General features: G+C 37.1%; 1 protein-coding gene across 1 annotated transcript; it reads right to left on the bottom strand.

Annotated features, from left to right (window-relative positions):
• Positions 1–1,899: 1,899 nt before the first annotated feature.
• Positions 1,900–14,595, bottom strand: PDK4 (pyruvate dehydrogenase kinase 4). The gene is made up of 11 exons (XM_008686270.2): positions 14,236–14,595; positions 13,137–13,278; positions 11,795–11,866; positions 10,847–11,031; positions 10,591–10,677; positions 10,002–10,079; positions 8,255–8,331; positions 6,377–6,475; positions 6,035–6,145; positions 5,617–5,730; positions 1,900–4,209 (listed from the first exon to the last, which is right to left on the bottom strand). Exons 1-11 carry the CDS (start codon positions 14,363–14,365, stop codon positions 4,066–4,068), a joined length of 1,239 nt encoding a protein of 412 aa, XP_008684492.1. The 5' UTR covers positions 14,366–14,595; the 3' UTR covers positions 1,900–4,065.
• Between the last annotated feature and the right edge of the window lie 567 nt (positions 14,596–15,162).

The following is a 15,162-nucleotide window of genomic DNA, read 5'->3' as shown; positions in this document are numbered from 1 at the left end:
TACTTGCTTGGAGAAGTATTCTAGAGTTTCTGCAGTGTTGTAAAACTTCTTGAATACCATTTAAAGCTTTTGATAAGATTTGATGTACATTTTTTTTTTTTTAACACGAGTTCCAATCTCTCCTTAAATGCAGAGAGGCTGTTCTATAGGCAGAAATTGATTTGTGTGTTTATTCATCTATTTGTCCAGGGAATGTTTATGGACTACCTAAGTAACTGTGGTGTAAGATAAAAAGTGAAGAATCAAAAAGAGAGATAAGATATGCGGACAAAACATTAATGAAAATAAAAACCCTACTGCTCTCAGTGTTCATGGCAGGGGGCTTATGGATTTCTTACCTAAGCTCCTGTGAAATTATTAAATTCTTTCACCAGGCCGGATCAAAGGGATCTGCAGAGCTCATGTACATTTGCAATGTTGGTACACGGCTAAGGGTAAGTGCACTACTTGGAAGTATAGCCGAGAATGAAGAAATTATCAAGGTCAATGCCCAAGCTCAGAGATCTCTCTGCACATCTCATTGTAGTTAAGATCAAATGCTTTTGCCATTTCTAGCCAAATTTGAAATTTGGGAGAAATGGTATAAAGATGATTTGATGAAAATTCAGCCAACTTTGTTTAACTTGAAAATTAATATCTTTTGACTTGAGTCAAAAAGTCTGTGTGCATACATAGAGAATTATGGGACTTAAAGTCTTGCAGTTTTTATGGAAATGTGGATGAAGGTTCTGAGCCTGTGTAGTGCACGAACTCTCTCCCTTCCAAGCAGCTTAATCCAAGGACACTGTACAGCTGAATCTCGTGTGCGTGTGCACGTGTTTGTGTTTGTGTGCGTGTGTGCATGTGCGTTCTTTAGACACCTGGTGCCGTACTTCTCTGACAGAGGGAACTAGGGTTGTCAAGTAGCGTCGTTGATAAAGGGCTTTACCGTATGTTCTTTAGGTCTAATGCCTTAGGTTGATGGCATTTCTGACCCAAATATGCTTATTCTGATAAGATTTTAGAATTTAGTTATGACAAATCCATTCCACTAATTCTCTTTTCTCTTTCTTTCCTTCCTTCGTCTCTTTCTTTCCTTCCTTTCTCTCTTTTCTTTCTTTCCTCTCTCCCCCCTCATACCTTTTTTATTTAAAAAAAACCTTGCCAGGGGCACCTGGGTAGCACAGTCGTTAGGCGTCTGCCTTCGGCTCAGGGCATGATCCAGGCGTTCCGGAATCGAGTCCCACATCGGGCTGGGAGCCTGCTTCTTCCTCTCCCACTCCCCCTGCTTGTGTTCCCTCTCTCATTGGCTGTCTATCTCTGTCAAATAAATAAATAAAAAATCTTTAAAAAAAAAAACCTTGCCAATAAGGGTATTATGAAGGTGGGCAAAGATGTTATCTGAAGATAAAGTAGGATTAAATTAGTTAAGAAAGACAGTGTGAAGATTAATTTAGTAATTTCTATCTTATTTCTACTTTATTATTATTCAGATATTTAATCCAGAAGTTGTTTGGGAACCTAAATTATCTAGGTAATTACTTTGGTACTCTACTGTATTTATTACGTAAATACAGTCACCAAGTGAAACTAAGTCTACCCCAAAAAATGTAGAGAATGTATACATCACAAAAATGATTATTGAATATATTAAATATATTCATGTAGATAAGCGCACTATGTATATGTGCTACTGGGGCATACACGAGAAAGCAAAGGACAATCAGAAATTTCTGGACTGCTATAAAGTGCTTATCTTTTGTTTAAAAACCAGAATTTTAAGTTACTTTCAATACTTTTGAAAGGCTGTACCCAATATACAGATGAATTAGATTTGAATGTAAAGTGAAGAAAATATTTACCTCAAATATTTCTTAGTACTTTGCCATCTATTTGAGAAATGAATTTCAAAAAACCACGTTTACTGTTATAATAAAAATATTTATTATAAAAACGATTACATCTTTATGTACATAGAGACAAAAATACAATTTATACATCAATAACTTAAGAGGGCCTGAACATTCAGTATCCATCTGCTAGAATCCTAAAGCTGTTCCACAGATATCACAAATACCAACGTAGACTATTTCTATTTTATAGAACTCTATTTACACAGTTTATGTTATTGTGATATTAACATTTCGTTTCTAGTATTTTAAAGATAGTTCACAGTGTTGGGGTTAATTACTTATCAACTTCTTTAAATCTTTGGTAAATACAAGTATTTACATGCAAACTGTTTAAATTCAGTAGAAACTGAAAAGTCAAATAAGCTATTGCAAACAGTTTTGTGTAATCGATAAATGCATGAGCCGGAGTCCCACCATCAAGAAAAGTCGCTCTCTGGGACTTCTCATGATAAAGTCTGACATCCACAACAAATCATTTGAGGCCTCTATGGCCACTACCAGAAGCACCACAATTCTAGGCCACAACAAAACTAAACACAAATGTTAAATTCAACATATACAAACAGTACTGATTCTTTTACAATGCAGAAAATTCTAGTTTTTTTCTATATCCCAGTTTACACATCAATTTGACACAGATGAGTTTATTATCTCAGAAAAGCCTATTATCTCACAAAAGCGAGAGAACCATTTAAATAAGCCATTCTCTTTTGAAAGACATCAATTCAAACTCTTGCCAGTAATTTATCTATGAAAATATAGATCATTTCTTGAAATAATTTGTAGGGGAAAAAGCAAGATGCCTGCCCTCTGTTTCCTTCCTTCCTTTTTCCCTTCGTTCCTTCCTTCCTTTCCTTCCTTCCTTCCTTCCTTCCTTCCTTCCTTCCTTCCTTCCTTTCCTTGCACCCTTCTACCCTTCCTTCCATTTTTTCCTTCCTTCTGTGAGGGTTATGTGCAAGACTGGCCTGTCAACATACCTATTATACTTGAAGTCCCCAAAAGTTCCATATGCAGTACAACTTTCATTTATGAGCCCTCAGTCTCAATGATTCAAATGAAAGCCTCCTGGCATGAAAACCTCTTACTCCCAGGCTATTTGTTAAAAATGTCCCAAGACATATTTAAATTCTAATGTTCTCGAGCCATTTGATAATTAGGAATTGTTTTTACAGACATGTTAATGCAAGAATGTAGAGAATATAATTACACATATCAAAAATATATCTTTTTAAGCCTAGAAAGGGGATGCCATCATTGGATTACCACCATTGCAGGGGAGAGAATAGCCCCTCCTACTGAGTAAGGTTCTGAATGCATGATTTCTTTCCTGAACATTGGTTTTTCCAATCTACCATTTCATTTATAAACAAAGCAAGGCAAGAGATAGTTTTGTTATCACTTTGGTAATTCTTCTCCCTCTCCAACCGCCAACATCCTGAATTCAGTGCATATTTTAAAACTCACCCAGGACTAGGCAGGCACCTGGCAATAAGTGTTCACTTATTACATGAAGTGTCAACAGGAGAGCAGCATAATGAAGATGCGGTATTTATCAGAAGAGGCTTTCTTCTGAGTTTCTATACTGGCCCAGTGCCTTGGCTGCAACTTGGAATAAAACATTTTGACTCATTCCTCTTCATTCAAATAACATACAAAGTAAATGTTACATAGTCACCAGCTTTTCCTCCCTAAAGCACACAGAAATATAGGAAATGCACCTTTACATACATTTCTAATGACAGAGCGTAAACTAAGCCCCAACCCTTTGATGGCAGGGAAATATTGGCATATTGACACTTGATATGCAATAAATACCAATATCTTATGCCATCAACTGCAGGCCTAAAATATCAGTCCACTGCAAGTGCTAGCTTACATCTTCACTTCACTTGCATTCCCATCCTTGTTGCTACAGACATGGCAAACGGGTTTTTCATGCTTCAGGATTTGACATAAGCTCATACATTATACTAGGTTTAAAGAATAATGCCTACGTTACACTTTCCTGGGTCAGAGAAGAGGGCTTTGTTCCTCTTTGCACCACTGTTCTGATCAAGGAGTTTTTGTTGCTTTTGTTTGTTTTTGAGGAAACAAGAGTTCCCACGCAAACATTCAGGAAGCAGCACTGGCGTAGACCCACTTTGATCCCTTAAAGTGTTCTGAGTGTCCCTCTTCACAGAGCCACTTTCTCCTTTGCCAAGTTCTTTGGTTCCTTGCTTGGGATACACCAGTCGTCAGCCTCGATGCTCATCTGATAATGTTTGAAGGCTGACTTGTTAAAGACTGGAAGTTTTTCTACAGACTCTGAAGATAAAGCCTGAAAGAATAGGGGGGAGAAAAATCAACTAAAAGAAATTATTCATGGCATTATTTGTACATGAAGTGATTATTCAAAATAAATCCAGAGGTAAGTATTCAAACATTCAACTACATTCCTGTAATTGATTCAGTTAATAAGAGCACACCATAGCCCATAATATGCTAGGAGGTGTATAAAAGAAAAGTAAAAAACAAATATTTATTTCTACCCTGTAGGGGCTAAAATAGTATATATCCAATTATAAATTGGGGAACAGAATTTGTCTTCAATATTTACATACGTCCCTTGTTCGGATGTTGCTGATGTGACAGAACTGAATGGCAAAGCTATTCTTTACAAAAACCTTTGTATCGGTGATAAAGAGTCCTAATCTGATACTATTAATTTATTAAAATCTGATACTATCAATCTATCATCTCTTAATCTTTCCCAGTACTTTGAAGACTTTTGCTCATTTAAGAAATGAATACATTAACTATTTCAGATAGTCAAAGGCTTCTCAGCAAATAATTCCCTTGCACAAAATGGGAGTCTACAAGCTTAATGTTTTAGTTACTAAAATCTGTAAATACATTTTCAATTCAAACAGCTGGAAAACAATTAACGAATCAGGGCAGTGACCTTACCAAATACATTGAGGCTTTATCAGAAATAGAAAAAAACTTGTACCAAGTTTTAAAGTTTAATCAGGAAATGCCAGACATCCCACTGACAGCTTGTAAGCAGTTAGCTTTTCCTTCCCTGGATTTCTAATAAGGTCAGCTTTTAAGGTCTTGCATATCTTGGTATCAGTTGTTTTCTAGGCTGGAACATTATTACCATATATTTCCCACGAGTTTAAGTAAAACAAAGGTACAGCTATTCTCACAGATGCCAAAAGGTGTTGGTTTAAAAAATTCACCTGGGGATCTCCTCACTTGGAAACTAATATGCTTCTTGAGAAACAATTTTGCTTCACTTGAAGCAGGGAGCCTGGTCCCACTTCTAATTGGTAAGTTATCATATTAAATATTAAATAGTACGTCTACACGTACCAAACAGAAAATAAAATGACTTGTGGTCATTATTTGCATTAACTCAGTTTGGGGAATTCACTGTGGGGCTGTAATTCAAGTTGGGGCTGTAAAAGAAGCATGGCTTTCAGAAATATTGTTTCGGGGTGCCTGGGTGGCTCAGTCGGTTGGGCATCCGACTCTTGATTTCACCTCAGGTCATGATCTCAGGTTCATGATGAGATCGAGCCCCAAGTCGGGCCCCACACTCAGTGGGAAGTCCATCTGAGATTCTTTCTCTCCCTCTTTTTCTGCCCCTTCCTCTGCTCGAACTCTCTCTCTCAAATAAACAAATAAATAAAATCTTTAAAAAAACAGAAACATGATTGTTTCTACTGAATTGAAGGGATACCTTTAAATAGATGATGGCATCTGTTCCATATCCTGACATAGAGTAGAGATTCAGATCTCCTTGAAAGTACTTGGCATAGAGACGAGAAATTGGCAAGCCGTAACCAAAACCGGCCTAGAGGGAAAAAGATCAGTTATTGGCAAAGAAGTGGACATGCTCACTGAAACACAAAACGTAGGAAGGAGTTATTATCCTCCCTGCTCCTGATGTTCTAGAACCCAGATAAGTATTTTCTGCTTCCAATCAGAGACCTCTCATAAATCGTTTCACCGTCTTCAGCTTGCTTTCTCATGCTTTCTCATAACCCCATGCCCAATTTAACTAAATTGACTAACTTGCCTACATACTTCCTTCTAATCCTTGCTTTACATTGAGAACTAGGTGGGTGGGATGAACTTAGCTATTTAATTGGTCTTACCAAAGGAGCATTCCGGGAATTATCCATCACGGGCGTTGGTGCAGTGGAGTAAGTGTAACTAAAGAGGCGCTCAATGATCCTCAGGGGAACGCCACCTCCTCTGTCTGAAATCTTAAACAGACCAAAGCTATGCATTAAAAACAAGGTGCATTGGTCGATCTACAAATTTTTTCTTTTATTTAAAAGTCACCTGGTGTACATGACTTTGATCTGCTGCTCAAAGCAGAGAGCTTTATTATTATTTATTTATTATTATTTATTATTATTTATTATTTATTATTATTTATTATTATTGACACCTTATCTCAAGAGAGACTCAAAAGAACAACAGAGAATGGTTACCTTAATTGTAAGATCTTCTTTTCCCAAGACAACAATCACTTCAATTGGTGTAAGGGAAGGCCAATTTTCCTGGTGTTCGACTGTTGCCCTCATTGCATTCTAAAGAAATCAAAACCATAAGGAATTCAATGGCAGAAGAATGAGAAACAATAAATAACTGTTTTTTATGTTTAAAATAAAAGCAGCACAGAGGGTAATTCAAAGTTCCTATTTTTTTTTAAAGTTAGTAGTAAAAGAGCTCTGTAAATAGCCATTTATGAATGTGTCATGCAGGATGTATAATGAAAAATATTCATTTACCATGTAATATAGCTCCTGGGAGTAATGTCTAATGGAAAAACAATTCTGCTAGCTGTCAAGTTCTTATTTGTAAGCTTAATTTAAATGTAGAAATTGGTTTTTATAGTCCATTTCCCGGTTTTCTCTTTTCTGTCTTTCCATTACATTTTACATCCAACCACCAAAGACTATTACATAACAAATGAACAGTGAATCATTGAACCAATTTATTGGCTTTTATAAAACTTGCTGGGAAAGGTTGTTACTATTTAAAAGGATAGTAAATAATTCTAAATTAAATTTCAATTTGCATTTGATTATCATCTTAACTTTTACCAATGATGGCAAAATAACTAGGAGTTGGACCGTTCAATTTAAAAGTAAATGAAATCAGTGAAAAAAGTATCTTTTGTCCTTTAACAGAGAAGAAAGTTTGCAGACAACTGGATGAGTCTCATACAGATAAAGTTTTGGTTTATGTCACCTGTTTTCCTCTCTAACCTCCCTTTGGTACATTATCTGCTTTCTGGATTCTATATAATACTAAGTTCTAATCATTAGCTGAAGTAAAAGAAAATAGATCAGATGTCTGTAGTACAATCGATACCTCATTGCACTAACATTAGAATAAGGTAGGAAATAGTAAGTTCTGAGAAAAGTTATATCAGAATTAGAGGCAAATTTCATTTTTTTAAGTCTTCCTCCTCCAGGAGTCCAGGAGACTCCTGGAAAGGGTTATGAAGGTTCAGGTGTTTTTTCTTTACTTTTTTTTTTTTTTTTTGGTGTAAGTACAGTTGGTAGAACCCAGGACAGGATTTGATTCTAGGTACCTGGCTACCTCAGACCAGAAACATTCACATCCTACTTGAGCTTGTTAGAAATGCAAATTCTCAGACGTACAGAATCAAATCTCTGGGCCAGAGCCTAAGAATCTGTCTTTTAAGAAGCCCTCCAGGTGATTTCAATGCATACTGAAGTTTGAGAAACACTGTCCTACAGTCTTGCTGTAGAAAGTGTGGAGTGTAGACCAGCAGCATCACCCGTTGGCTTATCACAAATTCTAAACCCCAGGCCCCACCCTAGTCCCACTGAATCAGAATGTTAACAATACCCCAGATGATTCATATGCACATTAAAGTTGATCATGGAGGGAACTGAATCCCTTCTGAGTGCATTCTAGACTCAGGTTGGAGCCCTGCCACCTGCAACAACTCTGGACCTAAATGTCTGGATTCGGAGCTGGACCATCCTGCGGGGGTGGAGGTAACAAGGCCCCATTCACTGAAGCATTCACCCCCTGACCTTCCTTAACATATGCATGAATGACTAGTGCTTTGTTGGACACTGAAAAAATAAGAAGAGCAGGGAGCAGTAAGACATCGTGAATCGTATTGCGCATTCTCCAATATGTGCGGATGCTCTAATGAGCCGCATGTGCCCTTTCCAGCACTAACTGTAGCTTCTTTCTGTTAGGAGCCCTGAAGAATGTTTGGGAGAAGATAGTGAGGCTCCCACTTAGTGGGAAATGATAAAGGAAATAAAAATGTAACCTGTGAATTAAAAACAAAGCAAAATTGCAAGTATTGTGAAGTGTCATACCTTGAATAGTTCGAAGAGCATATGATGAAGGTGAGAAGGTACATACACAATGTGAATTGGTTGGCCTGGAGATTTTCCTAGAAAAAAAAATAAACTCATTTAGAACTGGTAAACAAGTATTTCATTAAAACAAACTTCTGTATCTATTTGATTAATAGAGACTCCTTATTCCCAAGATTTGAATAATCTCCATCTTCCTTTACTCTGAAATTCTACCCTAGGATCTTCCCTCTTTAACAGTAAACACAACTGGCTTATTTTCAAAATGCTATTACAGTTGCTGCCTTGTGCTCTATGATTAATTTTTGCATTTCTCTACAAATGTATAAGGTCAGATGAAGTGCATGACAAGGGTGCTATAAATTAGATTACGTGGATTATTTGTTTCTGCTTTCACAACTTTCATACTGGGCTACTTCAGAGTTAAAATCATATACATTTTAAGAAAGAAGAAAAAAACTCATGTGTCCATAGTATAATACTGAAATTAATATTAGCTATAATTTTCATATTTTATGGGAAAATAACACATTTGATTATTCTTTTGATTATTCTCACCCAAACACTAAATCTTACAGGCTAAATATGCTTACATTTCACCGAGAGGCGAAAGAAAACAGAGAAACAAAAACCTCATAATACTGTTTGAGAAGAAAAATAAAAGTATTATTCTTTGGTGTCCCAGGCCTTGGCAAAGTTTGAATCAGAAAACAGAAGGTCTGGCACAATTCCCTCTTTATTTTATCAAACAGTTCAAGCGGTTTATCTACACGTATTATGCAACACTGCTGTTAATGCTTAGAGATATTTTTCAATCTTTATTTGTATTCCTATTTTTAATTTAGCAATCAGTTATGTGTACATATCCCCAGTCCATGAGTTAGGGTACTTTTAATTTGAGCAACTTAATTTTAACTGTCCTGCTCTGAGAAGCACTATGGGATAAGATAAGAACAGTGTCTTGCACTCATCATATTATCACTTGAATGTGGGGTACCCTAGAGGTGAAGCCACTGAAGTATGCTCTGTTTCCAAAACTGTGGTGTTTACTTACAGTGCAATTAAACATTTTTTTTTGTAATTTAAAGACATTTTTAAAAGAACATTTAACATGAGACCTACCTTCTTAAATTTCTAAGTGTACAATATAGTATTCTTAGCTGTAGGCATGATGTTGTACAGTGGATTTCTAGAACTTATTCATCTTGCATAATTGAAATTTTATACCCATTAAACAGCAACTTCCTATTTACCCCAGCCCCCAACCTCTGGCAACCACCATTCTACTTTCTGCCTCTCTGAATTTAACATTTTACATACTTCTGATAAGTGGAATCCCACAGTATTTGTCCCATGACTGGCTTATTTCTTACAGTACAATTTAAAGTGTTTTTGTTTCCAGGTCTTATGAGTAACTTCTCCAGGAGGATGTTCCTACTACCAAGTGGTTCCTCCTACTTCTGGCCTCCCTGACCCCCATATTCTGCAAGATTGCTACTCTAAACCCTAATGTATTTATTCAAACCATTCCTCTTTATGAATCATCACTAGCAACTGAATACGCTCAACTGGAACTTTCCAATTGAGATGAAGAGAACTTCGGCTTCAAAAAAGAAGCGTACAAATTCTAGACAAGTTCAGAAGGGAGAAAGGGCGCACGGAAGTTGCTTTGTGTTTACAAGAAGTAATCATACTGGGAGAACAGTGAATTTCCCATAGATTAAAATATGTTTTATTTGTAGCTTACCATTCACTTGTGTGAGCTTTAATTCTGGAGATGTTAAATAATACTGGTCACAAAGCATCTTTGAACACTCAAAGGCATCTGAAATAGAAGGTTTTTTTTCTTAATGATGAAAGGAATTTGTGCCAAGTAAAATTTTCACATGATCTTCAGTGTGTGTACTACCCTTAATCTAGAATATTCATTAGAGTACAGGACTATATATATATATATATATATATATATATATCAGTATTTATTGCATTTTGGCATGTCATTAAATGTGCCATAGATACCTCTTTAATATTTTATTGAATAAAAAATTAAGACAGTGTTGAAGTTATAGCTGTGCCAATAGGAATATGCACACTTCAGAGATTGAATACAATATATAAGAATATGGCACATTACCCATTAATGTCTGGATTTTTATGTTATTAATGAATGTTTAAACCCTGACTCTCAAAAGCGAAGGAACTTCATGACAGTATTTATAAAACTATAAACGGAACACTCCGAATATAAATTTATTCACAAAGTCACCTCATCTATAGATATGTCAATCACATAGTGTCCATTTTCAGTAAGGGAAATGCAAAAATCTAGAAATTACCTTGGACCACGGCTGCCACATCACAGCTTGGATCAATGCTTCCAATGTGAGTTGGGTTTCCTGTCTGTGAGTCACTAAATATAAGAACTGTTGAAAAATAAAAACGAAGGATATTGTTATAAAAAGCAGGATAATTGTAATTAAAACTACCACTGAAAAAGAATGTGAGCCCCCTGAATAATGAAACCTCTGGTTGGGGTATGGCTTATATTCTACACCCTTCTCAGTGTGTCATGACCATGATGAGCTAACTTACTATGCTGGTTCATCAGCATCCGCGTAGAAATACGGTTCATGTAAAATCGATCCAAGAAATACTGGAGATTTTGATTGGTGACTGGGTCAACTGTGCAGCCATCTTTATATTCGATGATTCCTTGTGCCATGGTTGGAACTACATTGTGGTGTCTATTTCGAACTTTGATGAGCGTATCTACAAAACTAAGCCAAAACACATTTACAGTTACTGAAAGTTCCAGTAAGTTTCATTCACTTATACTCCTTAGACTACTTCAAAGAGGGCTAAAGCCTTTTTTAAGTATCCATCTAAGGAAATCAAATGATAAAATGTTTGGATGAAGCTTTATGAAGGTTCTCACTAGAGATTCCTCAACTACAATAGAGGAGACAGTATCACAAAAAGATTTATTTTGTTTCTAGCTTAACGTAAAAATACCAGCTTTCTAACGGGTGAATTCATTCTAAGAATTCATTAAGCCTCCTTTTTAAAAAATAATAATTAAAAAGAATTAATATTAAAGAGAATTCTAGAGTGCCACTGTGGAAAAAACCTTCAAGATTTCTTCTCAGATTTATAAAAAGTTTCTTCTTTCCTATTCTTATAGCCAGAAACTATCAGTTACTCTGAAAGAAAATGTTCAATCTCCAGTGACAATGACATATAGTAATACTGTGTAATAGTAAATCCACCTGTGAAGCTAATCATCAGACTAAATTTATAGTAAAAATAGATTTCCTTAATAATAAGAAGTTCCCCACACTTGTTCATACTAAGCATCATTTTCAATGCCATCCTTCCTTATCACTTTAAAAAAACCAACAAGTCAAAACTTGTCATTTGTAAGGGGGAGGTTACTTATTATTCAGAATTGTAGCTCCTTTAATTTATGTCTAAAAAAAATCTTTGGAGTATGTCTGGAAATAGTCGAAGTTTTAGACATGTATTCTAATGCATAGAACTTACTCTGATAATGCTTTCTGGTCCTCTGGGCTTTTCTCATGGAATTCCACCAAATCCATCAGGCTCTGGATATACCTGTAAAGTGACAGGTGTGCTTTAAGTTTTAAAATTGAATAGTCAGATACAAGTGGCTACATCATTTCAAAATGATGGAAAAGAGAAAGTATAATGTTTAAAATTGAAACTTTCCTTTAAAACACCTGGAAAACACTGTATCTAAAAAACAAAACAAGGAAACTATGACCTTAACCCTCAACTTTCCTATTTAAAATTTATATTTCTTTAATCATTACAGATCAGTAGTCAGTTTTTTGTTTTATCTGGCAAATGTTTTCTTTTTTTATAATACTTAGAAACAACTTTTTAAGGAAGGCTTCTTATTTTTTCCTACTATATTCATTCATAGGTGAGTAGAAGTTGTGAAAGCAGCAGTAAATACTATGGATGATGTATTTCAGATTGTAATTGTTTAATAATATATATTTATAATATACAATATTTATATTTATATAACTATAATACTTATAGTTATAATATATATTGTATATTTATATTTATAATATATGTAATTATACAATACATATTTACAGTATTTTAAATATATATATATTTCTTAAATCAATAAACAAAAAGCTGTGTAGTCAGTGGATTAGGGTGAGGCTCTGGTGTATATCTGCCTCAGGGGTACCGTGGTCCTATCCTCTGAAAATCTGTTACTTTGGGTGATCTACCCTCTCTAAGCCTCAGTACCCTTATCTGTAAAATGAGGTGATAATAACTGACAATTATTAAGTGCTGGCTGAGTGCCAGGTACTCTTGCAAGTACTTTTTTATGGATTAGCTCATTTAATTTCACTCACATAACCCTTTGAAGCATATACTTTATTTTCCTCAGTAACAGATGGGGGAATTGAGGCATAGAAAATTTAAGATACTTGCCAAGAAATTCCCCAAAAACTAGGAAGAGGCAGAGGCAGGATTTGAACCGAAAGCCTGCGGATTATTGGTTTGTAACTAGCAAAGATTAGACCCTCCAAATAGTAGTCCTTCTGTATATTTCTAGGGTAGGATTCCGTGTGCAATATCAAACTCTGTCTTTTATTATTTAAAATACAATTATATTGTGAAAATATGTACTTTTTCAGGGCAAGATGTCTGTTTGTAGCTTTGTAACTGTTCTTATGATAACTTACCCTAAATTACTAAAAACATCTTTACATCTTTCAAAAATGTTTACTGTTCAGACCACCTGTTTTCCAATTATAATGTTAATGTATTATAAGAATTCATACTCAGATACGTGTCTTTAAAAATAGAGACTGTTTCAGAATGATTCACCACTTACCAGCTTTTAACTAATTGCACTGAAGAAGTCTTGACTAATCGATCAGGGAGGATATCAATTTCCTTCAGGATATTGGCTAGCCTCACAGGTAATTCTTGTCTCAAAAATGCAAAAGAAGTTCTTTCACATGCATTTTCTGAACCTGTAATAAATAACATTTGTTTAGTTTCGGGGAAAAAGTAGCTCTAAATGATACATTTGAATAGCATTAACTATACAATACTGAACACACACACATATCATAAACTTATAGTTTCACCCTCAGTTGGGTTACTGTTTATACTAAGAAGAAGTAAGTTACCTCCTTTTTCATTGTTTTTTTTCTTTACTTTCTTTGTAAAAAAAATGACCAATATGAGAATTATTGTTTTCTTTTTTTGGAAGAGGATTCACTTCCATGAAGTCAGACTATCCCATAGCTCAGTCAACACCACAGTGTCAACCCAACATCGTTCAGAGAGTTCTAGATATGAAATTGGAGTAGAGGGATCACAGGGTGGGTAGGAGTTACGATGTTCCCACATTAGTGATAAATAATACCACGTTTAAATCCTTGAAGTTTTCCTTGTAAGATCACTGCAGAAGTTTGCAAACATTTTTGGCAGTAATGCAAATATATGGAAAACCATAATGGTAAAGAGACAAATCTGTTAGCAATGCAGAGAGATGTATATACCCTGTGAACAGGTGGAAGGTGGCTAAGGGATAAAATCTGAATTAATATGAAGCTACTTTATAACATTAGGAATCCTCCCCAAAAAGTATTATACTGTGAAGGAGGGGATAAAGTTTTTTAATTCATTGTTAAATGGTGCCGCAAAGCAAAATATTTTGACTGGAAGCTTTGGACGGAAAGATGAGCTCAAACCATCCAGCATCAGTGGGTCAGCAAGCGGCCTTGACCTATAGGCACAAACTGTCAGAAATAAGAGAGATCTAAGAAAGGACAAGGTGCACTGGCGTCGAGGCTCCAGGGTTCAGCAGGATAGCAGACTCCAGCTAGTTTAAGCAATGAGCTCTGCTCTCCCTGCACAAGGACTGAAAGTTAAGGAAGCTCCCCAACCCCAGCGCCCCCACCCGGCCCTACTTCCCAGCTCACCAAAGTCCAGGAGTTGCTTCATGGATAGTGGGGACGGGCTGTAGCGTGAAAAATGCTCAACCTCGCGGGGCACCAGGCTGGCGCTGCTCAGTGAGCCGGTGCTGCGCATCACGAAGCGGGCCGCCTTCATCTTGATGCCCACCCTGTCTGGCAAGCGCTGGGGCTGGCTTGAGGGACGAAGGCTGAGAAAAGCAGAACCTGGGACCCAGGTGGGGGCGGTGCGCGTTTGGGCAGTGAGGGCAGGTGGGCTGGCTCGTGCACCCGATCTGGGCTGAGATTCTGGGGTGCTTCCGAGTGGAGGAGGCCGGCAGTGAGTGCGAGGAGCCGCGACCGGCTGGAGACTCAAGTTCGCGTCTGGCTACCACCAGTCGCCTCCCGCGGTTTTATTTGTTTCCCGGCACGCCCCCCACCCCCACTCCAAAGGGGAGGAGTCACTGGGACTTGGAGACTAGTCCAGAACTGGGGCCGCGCCAATCAGCTCAGATAAAGAACTTTGGGCTCCGCCCCCCCGGCCGCGGAGTCCTGTCGGTGGAGAGACTTGGCACCAGTGCCCGGGGCTGTGAGAAGGCAGGTGAAGCGGGCATCGGGAGGTATATGGGCTAAAGATCAGCCACTTGGGACAGAGCCCCGGATCGCGTGGGCTGGGGGACCGCCCATACTCGTCCTTGTTTACAAGGAGAGACTGTCTCAATGTCACGCATTCCTGACCAGAAACTATTTCCAAGAGTCTGAGCTCCGGGATGTCGTTGGTTCTTGCTCAGAGCGGGCTTTTTACAGTAGCCAATCAGCTGCATGTAAAAATATGAGCTTCTCTGCCATTGGACAGTGAGAGAAAGAACTAGTGTAAAGACTACTGGTCTTTTCTCCAGGAGCGAACAGTTCAAGTCAGGAACTGGAAGTTCTTTTTGGTGAGACTTCGGCTTCAGT

This window comes from Ursus maritimus, unplaced genomic scaffold (assembly GCF_017311325.1).
Source record: "Ursus maritimus isolate PB19 unplaced genomic scaffold, ASM1731132v1 scaffold_3, whole genome shotgun sequence".
NCBI classification, from domain to species: domain Eukaryota; kingdom Metazoa; phylum Chordata; class Mammalia; order Carnivora; family Ursidae; genus Ursus; species Ursus maritimus.
This window is presented reverse-complemented; position numbering and strand designations above follow the sequence as displayed.

Bases quoted from the DNA above. Each gene is read 5' to 3' on its own strand.
- PDK4 (XM_008686270.2), bottom strand. From the start codon at position 14,365: ATGAAGGCGGCCCGCTTCGTGATGCGCAGCACCGGCTCACTGAGCAGC. The intron at 13,279-14,235 runs GTGAGCTGGGAA...TATTTATTACAG, and splicing joins GAAGCAACTCCTGGACTTTG to GTTCAGAAAATGCATGTGAA. The intron at 10,080-10,590 runs GTAATTTCTAGA...CTTCTATTTCAG, and splicing joins TGTGGCAGCCGTGGTCCAAG to ATGCCTTTGAGTGTTCAAAG.